This window comes from Cavia porcellus, unplaced genomic scaffold, assembly GCF_034190915.1.
Source record: "Cavia porcellus strain 051 isolate PalLab524CR breed Dunkin Hartley unplaced genomic scaffold, mCavPor4.1 scaffold_27, whole genome shotgun sequence".
Classification (NCBI taxonomy): Eukaryota; Metazoa; Chordata; class Mammalia; order Rodentia; family Caviidae; genus Cavia; species Cavia porcellus.
Window position 1 is genome coordinate 16,503,703 of NW_026947510.1, and position 14,592 is coordinate 16,518,294.

Sequence of the window (14,592 nt, forward strand, 5' to 3'; positions counted from 1 at the left end):
GGAGGGTCTTAGCCAGGAGTGGAGACCAACACCTGGAATGCCAGCACTTTGGGAGGGTGATGCAGAAGGATGGAATGTTCAGGTCCTGCCGGGGCAACTTAGCAAGACTGTCTTACAGTAAAAAAAAAAAAAAAAAGGAGGTTAGGGCTGTAGTTCAATACAAACGCCTTGTGTTCAATCCCTAGTACCAAAAATAGATAAGAGGATAGATAGATAGATAGATGAAAAAAGGAAAAGTATATGTATTTCCTGTATTGCAGTTTATTAGCCTGAAATTTGCCTAATCTATTTCATCCCCTTTAAGACAGTGGGCATCAAGATAAGAGGAACTCAAGAGATACCAGCTTTCACAACACCCAGCCCAGACCCACTTGGAGCAATGGCTAGAAATCTCCAAATTGGGCTACAAGAAAAGCAGGGCTTCAGGATGCCTCCTGGTGACCAAGCAGCACCAGTTCGCCAGGACTAAACCAAGGCAGATCTCCTCTCCAAGCAAGCGAGGACAATCAGCTTGTGGGAACCCCACTGCCTTTTAAGTGACAGGATCCTTCCAGAGCAATGGAACTCAGAACCAAGATAATGGTTAACCCAACCCTGGCCCACCTCAGCTAAACCTTACAAGCTGGCCTCGAACTCATGTGAAGCTCTGCATCAGAGTGAGCTCCCTCTAGTCACTCAAACTGAAGTCTCCCTTGTTTCTATCACTTTCTCACTCTGCCTAATAAATCAGCCAGTGACCACACTGATGAGTTCTAATTTCTCTTTCTTTTCTTTTCTTTTCTTTCTTCTTTCTTTCCTTCCTTCCTTCCTTTCTTCCTTCCTTCCTGTCTTCTTGTGAAATGAAATCTTCACAAATTGTTAAATTGCCTAGAATGGGCTTGAACTTGTGATCCTCCTGCCTCAGCCTCCGAATGCTGGGATTACCACCATGTGCACCACCATACCTGGTGTTACATTCTTTTTCTATGATAAGTCAAGAACCTTCTCCATTTGGGCCGTGGTTGAGGTCCCTTTCTCTTTGGGGTACCTCACTGAATCCTGCCCTGTGCAATTCCTTTTTTAAAAAGCCTGAATCCTGGCTGATACATTTCAAGAACCAAAAATAACTAAGGAAGATGTAAGAAATATTTTATCCAAAAAAACTAATAAACAAATAAACAAGAGCTCTATCTTTAACTGGTCTCTAGAGGGCAGCAGAGAGTCACTCATGCATGTCCCCTCTGCTCATGGTGTGTACTTGGGCTGTATTTTAGTCTTTCTGTTTTATCTTGTAATAAGTCTTACCACTACAGGTAGTCAGGACTAGGAAGGCTTTGTAAAGTCATAGATCAAAGCAATGCTTACAAAGCAAAGTGAAGATTCAAATAATTAATTTAATATAAACAAATTTTAATCAGACAAGGTAGCTAAACACAATTTATATACTTTGTGTTAAACGTATATTTAGCAGTGTTAATGAAAAATCTATGAATTTTGAAGACTTTAATACTTTCAGATATCCCACTCTTAGAAATATAAATAGTCTATATAAAGAATGATATTCATTATTCAGCCATTTTTTAAACATTTGACAAACATTAGAAACATATCAGTGCCCAAGACATTATTAAAGACCCAGAGGACTATAAAGTATGTTTGAATGAATCATGGAATTCTCAATTACCCTCACATTGTAAACAAGAACTTCGGAGAAGGAAGTAAAGAATATTGCTATGGCCTGTGTCTAGATGTCCCCGCAAAGCGTTATGCAGTCATGGGTGAGGCTTTTGGAGAGGTGGCTGAATATGGAGTGTGTAACTGATTCGTGGTGCAGTGCTGGGATTAAGAATGCTAAGATTGAGGGTGATGATTACTAAGTCAGTACACTGGTTGGATTGGCACCACCCTAGTCCCTGTAGCCTGGATACAATATAAAAGACAGAAATTGATTTGTCTTCTCCACTCCTTGCTTGCTTTTGCGGTATTCTGCTTGCCAGAAACTGGTTCTCCTCTGTATTTTCCCTCTGCCAAGCCACCCTGCCTTGGAGCCAGCTGATTATGTGCTGAAACCTCTAGAAATTGTGAGCTAAATAAATCTTTCTCCCTTTATCTTTGGGAGTTGGATATTTTGTATTAGCAATGAGAGAAAAGTAATTAAGACAAATACGTAGATCAATACTGAGAGGGTGCAGAAACCTAGAGAAATATGCTGAACACACAAACTGGCCTTTACTTTCAGGATTTTATTAAAACATAAATTTGAGCTTTGCTTTCCAACACTTTACAGGACACAGAGAAAAGATAGGTAAGTCTTCTTGAAGATATCAATTATAAATAATGGAAGACTTACCCATTAAAGCTGGGACACCAAAAGGATAAGACAAATTGGAGAAATACGAGTTTAAAAAACACAAGAGAGTCCATCTTAAGCCAGAAACAGTCATCATCAAAAAGTCAAATAATAACAAATATTGGTGAGGCTGTGGGGGAAAAGGAACACTTCTGCATTGCTGGTGTGAGTGTAAACTAGCATAATAATATACTAATCAGTATGGAGATTCCTCAAAAAACTAAAACTAAGAAATTCTATTTGATACCTTTATTTACATTCTAGGTATTTTCTCAAAAGAATTAAAGACATCAAACTACAGTGATCCATGCACATCATATTTATAGCAGCACAATTCACAATAGCTAAACCTTGGAAGAAGCCTGTATATCCATAGCAGATGAATGGATGAAGAAAAATGTGGTCTTTCTATGGTCTGTTGGCCATTTCAGAAATTGGGCAGTGAAATGATCAACCCATTAGAAAGAAACACTCCCCAACCCCCTACCCCCGCTACTGTAAGTGGCTGTGAGTGTGGCAGGCTCGGCGGCCCAGGACGGGAGCCTCTAGCGTTTACTGGGACCTGCACTATGCTGGGACCTGGAGCACTGGGAAACCACATAACCCCTCCCCCCCTGCCTGTTTTGTTTTGTTGAACTTCAATATACATGAAAGTACGGACAGCTATCTTGAAGAGAACGAGAGACTCGACAACAGCCATTAGCGACTTCCCTATTGTCTGGTTTTGAAGACCTAAATGCCTTCCTCATTCAGTTCGGATCAGCTTTATACTATGTTGTTTTGTATGAATTCTCTGTATACGAAGACATGGACAACTATTTGGAAGAAAATGAGACAATATGACAGATAGTGAAGATCTCAGGTCATCTAGCTTTGAAATTTGTATCTTTTACATTGCCTTATTATCCTAGCTACAAAATGAAGCTATCACTGCCTACTTTGAGTGTTTACTCCATGAGGTGAAACCAGGCAGAAGATATTTAGACTTCATGTCTGGGTACCACACTTTGGATAAACCAGCTGGCAGAGGAGAGGTACTGCTGTAGGTGCATAGACACAATGAGGCTTACCTTCTAATTAGCAAGAACACCATCTTAGACTATAAGGCTGCGAGGTGACTCCTGTTATTAATAATACCACTATCTGAATCATGTCAAGAATTGAAAAGTTGTGGCCAGGTATGGTGGCTCATGCCTGCAATCCCAGCATTCTGGAGACCAAAGCATAAGGATCTCAAGTTTGAAGCCAGAATGACCTACATAACAAGGCTCTATTTTAACAACAGACAAAAAAAAAAAAAAAAAAAAAAAGCATTGAAGAGTTGTGGTAATGGGTAATACATTGAGATTTGAGAAGTTTAAAAGCTTAGCTAAGTGACTCAGCAGGGATCCAGGGCCAGGGTCCTCACTTTGTAAACAGCCTGAGCCTGTGCAAGAGGAGGTAACGTAGTCTGCATACAATATAAGGGATGAAAAGAGGTTTGCTCTCTGCCCCCCATCTATGCATTTGCTCTTGTAGCTTTTGCTGTCTTCTGCCCCCTTGAACTGCTGCCCTTGTGCCATGCCACCCTGCCTCAAAACCAGGTGATTGCAGACTGAAACTTCTATAAATTGAGTTAAATAAACCTTTTTCTCTTTAACTTTGGGCTTTGGGTGTTTTGTCTCAGCAGCAAGAGAAAAGTAACTGAGGCAAAATTTGATTCCAAAGAAGTGGGTAGCTATGACTATACTTGACCATGTAGTTCAAGAGCCTTTTTGGGAAGAGTTTTCAAAGGTTCAGAGATATTGCCTGAAAGAGTAGTACTGGAATGTCTTAGGCTGTTCTGCATGGGAGATTCTGGTTAGAACTCAGAAGACCAGAAGGCTGATAGAAATCCTGCTGGTAAAGACCAGGCTCAGGAGGTTTCTGATGGGAAGGACTCCTTTGGCTGTTGGACTCCAGGTGATGTGTGTTATGAATTGACCAAAACTTTATTTGCATTTTGCTCATGTCCAGAGATTTTTCCTAAGACTGAGATTAAGGGCAGTGGATTAATCAATTTGGCAGAAGAAATTTTCAGGCAGTCGAATATTAAGGTTGTGGCATGGTTGCTGTTGGGGGCTTTTAGCCAGATCTATGTTGAGAATCAAGAGTAGAGAACCCAGCAAGATGATTTAAAATGTTATGAGTTTGGCCAGGAGCAAGGTCCAGTAAATCTGTGGAATGATAAGATAGCACTAAAGGGATCTTGATTGCTGAGAAGGAACAGCAGAATAGAAAAGATAGCCTGAGGGCATCACAGGAAGCAGCAAGTCTGCACCTTTTGTGGCCTCAAATCTGTAAAAGTGAAAGACTTTGCTTTGAGGAGAAAGCTGTAGAACACCATGTTCCAGAATGCTGACAGTATGGAAAATCTGTTCCTCGGAATAGGATTCAGACTGCCCAGTGATCTAGGCACTCAACCTTATGGCCAAGAGAGAGAAAATCCTGGCTACTGCTCCAGCTGGCAGCAGACCTTGGCATCATCCACATAGTGCTGGTTTTAGGTACATGCAGAATGCAAGAGTTGTAGGGTTAAGGAGGCTTCCACCTCAATTTCAGAAGGTCTGGAAGGCCAGGTAGCATGCCCCTAATAGGACAATATGTGAAGTTGTGAGGATAAAGATAAAGATACAATGGAGACCCTTGAAGTTTGGGAAATCCAGGAACCTGAATCATCTAAGGAAACCTACAGAAAGGGATCAGAGTGAGCCACAGACAGAATCCATGGAAGCTACAACCACCAGAAGTGCCATAGAGGCAAGCCCTTTGGAACTTTCTCAGACTGCTTCAGATGCACATAGAACTATAGGATTTAATGTTTGCCCTACTGGATTTTGGACCTGCTTTGGTCCCAATGCTTTGTAACACCCCCCCACCACCACCACTCCACCCTGTATTTGTCACTTTGGGAATGGAAATGTTTGTCTTGTACCATTGAATGTTGGAAGAGTTTAATTTTGTTTTCATTTGTATAGGGGCTTGCAGCTGAGAATTTCCTTACATATTAGAGGAGACTTAGACTTTTCAACAATGCTGAAACTGTTAGGACTTTGGCAACTCTTACAGATGGACTAAATATTTTTTGCATAAAGGGATGTGCATGAATCTTTGGGGGTGGGTCAGGGGAAGAATGTTATGGTTCTAATTTAATATAATATCAATAGACAATACTGGTTCATAAGGATTGTTTAACCTGTGTTATAATGTTCAAGTTGTAAAATACTAAGAATAAGCATGTCTTTGTACCTGGAGATCCATTTAAAGGAATGTATCTGGTTGCCAAGTTGACAAAGGATACATTGTAATGTTTGATAGCTTGTGTCAATTTGAGAATTGAAAAACATTCAGAAGCTTAACTATGTGACTCAGCAGGGGGGCAGGGTCTTCACCTTGTAAACATCTTGGGCCTGTGCAAGAGGAGGGCGTGGAGATGGTGTAGGCAGGTAGCCTGCATACAATACAGGGGAGGAAAAGAGGCTTGCTCCACGCAAGCCTTTTGCTGTCTTCTGCTACTATGAACTGTTGCCCCTGTGCCATGCCATCCTCCCTTGGAGCCAGTTGATTACAGACTGAAACCTCCACAAACTGTGAGCTAAATAAACCCTTACTTCCTTAATTTTGGGTGCTAAGTATTTTGTGTCAGCAATGAGAGAAAAGTAATCAAGACAGTTGTCACCAAAGAACCAGCTTGTTAATTTAACTTCAATTTCAACTGCAGGAACCACATATGGCTGGTGGTTACCATATGTAACATTACAACTCGGACCACATGCAATTCTCTGACCAGGTTGCATTTTCTCTATCACCTGATATGAGAACTGGGGAGCTATTTTCCCTGACAGTTTTACCTAACCAGCATCCCTCCTTCAGATAACATAACCTCTCTTCCATTCAGACAACCTCCCAGGGATGGATATGTGACTCTGAACTGGCCACACTATCCAGGAAAGGTCATTCTGGGTTAGTCTTTGACCCTTGTAGGATCTGTTTAGAAAAATACACTCTCCGAATTTGCCCCCATGTGGAATGTGTTTGGAAATTAAATTATCAGAGAAGGCAGACTCAGTGGTTGAGGAATTTCTCATTGATTTGAACACCTAGACCCAGCTTTTCATGAGGTGCTGCTGCTATTCTTTTTAGTCACACACACCAAATAATCTCCTTTTAGCCAATATAAATGTGAATTAGATTTCTCTCACTTGCTACCAAAAATATTCTGACATGTAGTACACTGCTCAGCTAGGATTCATTTTGATTTATTTTCTGTCAACAGAGTACTTAATTTTAAACCCAGCACAAATATCATGTCCTCTACAGTCTTCCCAAAGAGCACAGCAGAAATAACTGGTCCTCTGTGGTGCTCCATAAATCGTGCTCTATGTACTTATCTTGGCACACGTCAGCCCACAGTATGACTGGTTTATGCTCTTCTCTCTCTCTGTCCATCTCTGCTAAGTCTCCATAAACTCAGTGTACAGCACATTTTAGCACTGAGCACTCACTCAGTGCTGTGAAATTGAAGATAAATTCGCCTTACTTAATCTATATTTCATGAAGTTTATTGCTGTCTTTTATTTGTCAAAATATCCATGCATTTTTAAAAATCTATGTATATTGGTTTTAACCTTATGAAATTGCTGATATCTTATCTTTTTTGGTTCTAAATATGGCAATTTCATATAGTTCAACACAATAAATATTGATGATGATTATAGATATCTTAAAGCTACTTTATCATATCTGTAGTCAGCAGACAGAGTCTATAAATCTAAATACTAAAAATAATAAAGAGGCAGACAAAGATACCAACACCAAAGAGCACCATGAATACGTGAAGATGTTTATTTTTTTAATCAATACTTGGATGGCATTAACTGTGTTCTAAGGGCTCCAAAAACCATCCATTCATTTTACCCTCAAAACTTGTATGTGAGGTTGGTATGATCTTCATTTGACAGCAGAAGCAACTGAGGCAGAGACACTAGTACTTTGTGAAAGGTCACATGGTCACTACATGGCACAGCCAGGATTCCAATCCAGAGTAGTTTGCTTCCTGGGTCCTTCCTCAAAACATAAACTATGCTAACTCTTAATCATGATGCTACTGCTGTGAGCTAGCAGAAAACCTTTAGAAAAGTAATCTGTCCAACAAATTGAATTGAGGGATGGCTCGTTGGTGTGTGTGGACACTGTTCCAGCTATCTACTACTGCATAACATATCTCCCCAAACACAGCACTGTAAACACGATCATTCATTGTGCTCACAAATCCTGCGAGTCAAGGAATCAGGGCAGCAACAACAAGGAGGCCTTGTCTCTGCTCCAGCAGCCCTGTAACCTTAAGTGGAATCATTTTAATGGAGTGGTGGGCAGAGTCATTTAGGAGGCTTCTCTACTCCTAGTTTTGAGTCTGAGCTAAAATGGCAAGAAAAGGTGGGATGGGAGGAGCCCGGAGCCCTGACACCTACAAGCGGAGCTTCCTGGGGTTTAGGCTTCTCAGCAGAGCTGTTGCGCTCAGGGAGACGAGGTCTGAATGTGGAGATTCTGGGATTCTGAGGATAGAGCTGCAAGGCTTTAGACCTGGCCTTGGCTTCCTCACATATCGTGCTTATGAGCCAGCCACAAAAGCCAGCCTCGACTAAAAGGGAGGGGAATCCGGGATGAGAAGAGGCATACTGTGGCAGCTGCCTTGGAAACCCATCTTGGCACAGCCACAAAGATTGCTGACAGATAATTGGCTCAGAATATTTTCAGCTATGAATAATTGAGCAGCCAATTAACAGCACTTTAAACACCAATGAAAATATATTCTCTCATGAAATAGAAGAGCAAGAGGCAGGGCAAGCCCTGAGCTACTCTAGTTGCTCAATGATCTCACCAAGGGCCACAGCTTTCTGTCTTTCCCTTTTGCCCTCTCAGCACAAGCCACTGGATCTCCAACCTTGGTTTCTGGATGGCTGCAGCAATTCCAAGTATCAGAAGGAGATAGAGCACTATCAAACAAAGAAGAAAAAATGATGTTTCATGCCACGACTTCCTTTTACTTAGGAAGAACCACTTCTCCCAAAACGGCCCGCTGACCAATGAGACCTGACATTGCCCATGGCCTTGCCATAGCTAGAAAGCAAAGTGTCTAACATTTTTGCTTCTACAAAATCAGAAATGCTTCCGTTAGTGAGAAACAGAGAGCAGAGAATGCATAGCTAGGCACAAGGACTGTTGTGCAGGCAACACTAATGTCAGCCTCAGGGACACGATATTCATTTGCTCCACAGCTATTCACTGTTAGTTAAATGATGCACCACGCACAGTGCTTAGACACAGAAAAGGTCACACAACATTCCTGCCCTTGTAAGGCTTGTGGTTTGGCGCAGAACAGAGACATTTAACAAACCATCACACAGTTAAATACAAGTGTGTTAAGTGCTAGGAAAAGAGGTATGTGGCAGAGGACCATTAGCTATGGCTATAAAATATTTATTTGCAGAAGTATATTAAAATGAAAAGTGGGGTTATAGTCACAAATACTGAAAGAAGCCTAAAGTCTTCATTAAGTCGTTAAAAAATCATTGAAAATGTGAATTTCCCCACTATGTAAGACTGAAGCACTCTCTGGCAGATAGAAGTATCCCTGTCGCTTGGAAAGTCCCTCCCCGTAGGGTGTGAGAACATCCTTCACTGGAGTTTCCAACAGGCCCGTGATCACCCTTAAGATCATCTGATCGTCTAGCAAATGCATCTTCACCAGACAAACTTTGGGTTACTTTCATTCTTGCCCAGATAGCATGGATACAAGATTAGAATTTTCCAGTCTCTGGAGAGTTATCACTGTAAAATGTCATTTTGTTGAATTCAGTCTCAGTGTGAACAGTGTCAGGCCTGAACGCTTTATGATAACCTAAAAATCCAGGAAACAGACTTTAAAGGTACAAAGAAAGACTGGGCACTCAGGGTGTGCCAGCTGGGTGCACGCCCAGAAACCAAACTCAGACTTGCTCTCGCCAACACCAAACCCACCTGGTACATTCCTTTGATGATAGCAATGGCATCAGCTAACTGCTGCTGAAAGCTTTTTCTAATCTTCTCCTCATTCTGCAAACCAAAAATAAATACAGTAAGCACGACAGTGTGTTTCCAAATACAGCTCACATGTACTAGGGAGGAACTCTGTGGAAAACCCACCGTCAAAATCACAGCAATCTCTCGAGAAGTTCAACTTATAATCGTTTCTCTCACACTAAGCTATTGTAACAGTTAAATTTTACTTACACTTCACCAAAAGCAATAACAATAAAATTAATGCAGTATAGATAATACTGGCAAAATCTGAGGTTGAGGCTGAGACAGGAGGATCATGAATTCAAGGCCAGCCTGGACAACAAGTAACAGAATGCTTTTGTGGTTCATAGCTCCTTCTGGTCTGTATACTTTTTGACGAGATAGGTGCGTGAAAAGAAGTCTGGAGGGGCCAATCTATCAACTACAGTCATTCTCAGATCAATCAGATACCTTGGTTATTTAGGCAGGAAAAAAAATAAAAGAGTGCATTTTTGAAAAAATGCTTTTGATTCTGATATTGATTCTGATTCCAGCATGGAATATAAACAGCAAATAGGCTATTGAGCAAGAAAGGATTGAATTTATTATCTAGATTAAACCTTGATGAGCTCCTTTCTAATCCACAGATCATGTTAATAGCGTTTCCATTTTAGGATTTCAAAAACCTATAAGGTATACTTATTTAAAAGACTCAGCATATTTATTACATTGTAGTCAACAAAATATGAGTTTTCTTTCACAGACATAATAACTGCCTGATGGTAATAACAGATAAGTTGGCTACCCTAACCAAAGATTTTAGAAAATCCCCGGAAGCCCCAGTTTTCATCCCCTGGTTCCTACAGAGCCACTAAAGTACAAATAACCTCCTATAAAGTTGTGGATAAAGTAGGTGTGGTGGTTCATGCCTATAATCCAAGTGCTCTGAGAGGCTGAAGCAGGACAATCGTAAGTTCCAGCACATCCTGGGCAATTTAGACAGTCTCAAATTTAAAAGGGAGAAAGGTGTTGGGAGTGTGAAGCCCCAGAATTCAGCCACTGGTACTTGGCAAAAAAAAAAGTGTGATTAAATACAAACACTCAAAACTGAGTGTAGTGGCCCACGCCTATGATCCTAGCACTTAGCACTCCAGAGGCCGAGGCAGGAGGATCACCGCAAATTTGGGGCCAGCCTGGGTTACACAGTGAGCTCAAGGCCAGCCTGAACTGCATAGTGAGACCCCATCTCAAAAAGACAAAAAAAAAAAAAAAAAAAAAAAAAAAGAACAAGAACTCAAGCATCAAGTTATTTGACCTGAAACCTGACTTTTCTTTCTGCTGTTTAATGGTGACCTTGAGCAAGTTAATTAAACTTTCTATGACTCATCTGTAAAGAAAAAAGATAATTATACCAATTTTAGGTTAATATGAGAATTAGCCAGTTCATAAACAAGGTACTTTAAAAAAAATTCCTTGTACAAGGCCAGGTATGGAGGCGTACTTCCCAGAATTTGGGAAGTTGAGGCAGGAGGATCACCATAAGTTTGAGGTCAGTCTGGGCTGTTACATAGTGAGCTCAATGCCAGCCTGAACTACAGAGTGAGACCTTGTCTCAAAAAACAAAAGCAAACCAAAAAAAAGTTCTGACACAAAAACAAAGCTCAAAATATTAGTTGCTGTATGAGATGCAAATTACTTCCCCTTTAAGACTCTAATTTCAACACTGCAGTACACACACTCTGAAACACATCAGTGCATATTTAAATGAGAAGAAAGGAGAGAATGTCTACCTGGTGACAGTGCTTCTCCATCTCTAAGATCCTGTCATACAGAGCAATGAAGATATTAGAAGACTCCTCTTTAAGTCGCTCCTCAAACTTCAACTGCACCAATTCTTTAAGGAACCTAAAATCCACCTGAAGGGATGTAATAACCTAAAAATTGAAAAGTATGCAATGAGGCACATAACTCAGTACCTGCCAAGTTTACCTCTCAGTCTGGGGTGTATGTTAGGGGTTCCAGTAACCCCATCTCCGGGTGGCTGGGATTTCCAAAGGACAGCTAATCTGACCAAAGGACCAATCTTCAAAGCTGATGTTGCTGAGTTTAATCCTGAGTGTGAGGTATGAAGCGGGTGGAAACTTCATCTCACTATGGTGTTAGGAAGTGGGCTTTTAGGGCTGGATGGCACCATCGCCATTGTGGAATGGAAGGAAACAGGAAGCAGGTGCCGGAAGAAGAGAAGAGAGAGGAGGGAACAAGTAGCAGCACCAAGTACATGTGAGGTGTGTCTATCAGAAGACTCCCCTGAGCTGCCACAATCATTTCCTCCAAATCCGACGGATTGAAGTTTAGCCAGATGAACACACCCATTATAAGAGGAAGAAACTATAAAACATTTCTGAAAATTGTCTTTATAAAAGAAGACAGTAAATCAGCAAGGGTATAGGAAAGAGACATCCTCAAAAGCTACCAGTGGGAGTATAAATTGGTACAATCTCTATGCAGGGCAATTTGGCAATATCTTTAAAATGACTAATGCTTGCATCCTCTGACTCAGAAATCCTGCTTTTAAGAATTTACACCACAGATTTCCTGGCAAATGAATATGTGCAGGATTATTCATCACAGTAAAAGATTTGAAACTACCAAAATGTCTATCAGCAGAGGGATAGCTAAATATATGATATACATTTTGTGTCATGATTTACTTATGAAATAAATGAGGAAGGTCTTTATATGCCAACAGAGGGTGAGTTTCAAGTTATATTAAGCAAAAAATAAAAACAAGGTACATAAGAGCATTTGTAATGGTATGCTACTTTGTGTAACAATTTTATTAAGATTTTTAATAATAACCCTTGATACATGATGTATGGGAAAGGTTTTGTTCTGCAACAGTCAAAACATCCCAAATAAAGTATGGCAAAATATTGACCTTTGACAAAACTGTGACAGGTGTTGTAGTCAGGGATTGCAAGGAAAACAATTACACACTGGACACATAATTTACAGTATTATTTATATAGTTACCCCAAGAGTCAATACAAAGAGTGTGCAGGAAATCTGGCCACACATTAAAGACCTAGAGAATCCAGATGAGGGCCTGGATCCCACAACCATATCCTGCATGAGTCCAGCTAAAGACCTAGAGCCCATGACAGTGCCTCCCACAAGTCTAACTGGAGGTCTAAGGCCCTCGACAATGACTCATCAAAGTCTTGTTTTACATATCTGTGCTGGGAAGGCCCAGAGGTCAGCAGTGGACACTAGAAAGTCTGTGCCAGTAGGATGAAGGATCTGTGCCAGTAGGTTGAGGGTTTTACACTGGAGCCAAGAAGCAATACTCCAAATAGGCACCCAGGCTCTGCTGAAAAGTACCACAGCCATTCACAGTGACAATAATCCTCTGATGAGGAGAACAAATGAGTTCATATCAGGAAGCCAGCCTGACAAGCTTCTCCTGAGATTGAGCAGCACACATCTTCCCCTCTGGAGCCAGGAAGCGATGCTCAATGTAAGGAGCAGAGCTCCCCTAAAGTGAACTGCAGTCATTCTCGGCGACAGCAATCCCAAGCTCCTCTGACAATCAGAACAGCCAAGTTCTTACCAGGAAGGAAGCTTGACAAGCTCCTCCAGGAGAAACCACGGGAATGGGAGTACCAACGGCACCAAACAACATCAACTACAAAGAGCCAACGACACTACTCTTTCTCTCCAGGTCTCCTTTTCATGGTGGTGGTAATCCTCAGGTGGGCCATCCACACTCAGCACCATGCTGATTCAGTTCAGCTGGTATTTAAATTGGTCATCAGTTTTTAATCCATCATACCAGGGAACATAGTTTTTTCATATACCATTCTCTACATTCTCTCCCTATATGCAAAAGATTCTATAAATTTTTTAAAGTATCATAAATAGAAAATGCACAAATGTCGAAAGCATAAAAAGTAACAAAACATTTTACTAAAAACACTAACATATGAAAGCATGACATAAATACAAATCACAGTTTGTATTCATTTTTAAAACTCCAATCATCATTCAGCTCACTTTGTCAAAGAGGATACTGTTTTAAAATTTTTCATCAAGTCTGTCGGTGAAAGATAAATGAAGACAAGCAATGCTAAAACTTACCATAGAAGTTTCAAAATAAATACAGATTTACCTGCACTAAGTTTTGTGTAGATGAGCTTAACTCTTTTATTGGCAAAATCTCACTGGTATCTGTTTGGGTAGCATGGTCACTGGTGAAAAAGCCAATTTTTAGATCATCTGAAAGAACATATCTGAAAAAAATAGATTGCACATTTTAATTGATAAAATATTTCCTTAGACTATATGTTAGTACAGGTAGTATTTGTTAGTAGTCTATAGACTATGTTACCAGTTATAGCAGGCTATGTTAGACTATGTTAGTAGTCTATGCAGACTATGTTAATAGTCATATTTTAAGTAAGGGGCTGGTGAAGCATGGAAACTTCGAGATTAACCTTGCTCCTGATTTGGAGTTTTCAGGAGTTCTGTTAGGTTATCAGATTCCCTGAACTGTGGCACAGCAGCTGCACTGCTGTGCATCTTATTAACACCTTCTGAAACAATGTAAGCCTATCCCTTTAATATCCTAGGTACTACGATTACCTGCGCTCATGCTAGAACAGTTACAACCTGTTCCCAGAGAACAGCCAGCAGAAACACTTTCAGATGGTGACTCCTGAAATGTAGTCTGTCTGAGAAGTCCTGATGTTCTAGGACATTCTGTGAGAGAATCCATGAGCTCAAGATCATTTTTATAACCATAGTAAGATTTTTGTCTTTTTCAGTGTTACTCTGTCTAGCAGGATTTTCCAGTGACTACAAGTTTTGCAACTAAACACCGGGACAGCTGTGAGAATTCAGCAGGTTCCCTCCATTAGGACAGGCCTGAAAACCATTTGCTTACATGTAGAACAGTGACACTTTTCTCATTAAAGTTTTAGTTTTGAAGAACATGATTACTTTTTCTTTAAAAATGTGGCTTTTTTTGAACCACCAGCCTGAGATTCACGCCATGTTGGAACTTAGGGCGCTGGGAAACCAAGCAACCACCTCGCCTCCCTGCTAAGCGACTGTGAGTGCACCGCTGGGAGTCCACAGGCGCACAGGCTGAGAATCAAACATCCCATTCTTCCCCACCCTCCCCGTGAGCAAACGGGAGCCAGAAA

At 40.8% G+C, this 14,592-nt stretch overlaps 1 protein-coding gene across 1 annotated transcript in view; it reads right to left on the bottom strand.

Annotated features, from left to right (window-relative positions):
• CUNH10orf67 (chromosome unknown C10orf67 homolog) overlaps window positions 1-14,592 on the bottom strand; it is a 107,856-nt gene that overhangs the window by 80,619 nt on the left and 12,645 nt on the right. Inside the window, exons 2-5 of the mRNA XM_023562465.2 lie at window positions 14,030-14,040; window positions 13,557-13,677; window positions 11,179-11,322; window positions 9,368-9,442 (exon numbers count right to left, since the gene is read on the bottom strand). Coding sequence (XP_023418233.2) covers window positions 9,368-9,442; window positions 11,179-11,322; window positions 13,557-13,677; window positions 14,030-14,040 — 351 coding nt within the window. The remainder of the gene's footprint in view (window positions 1-9,367; window positions 9,443-11,178; window positions 11,323-13,556; window positions 13,678-14,029; window positions 14,041-14,592) is intronic.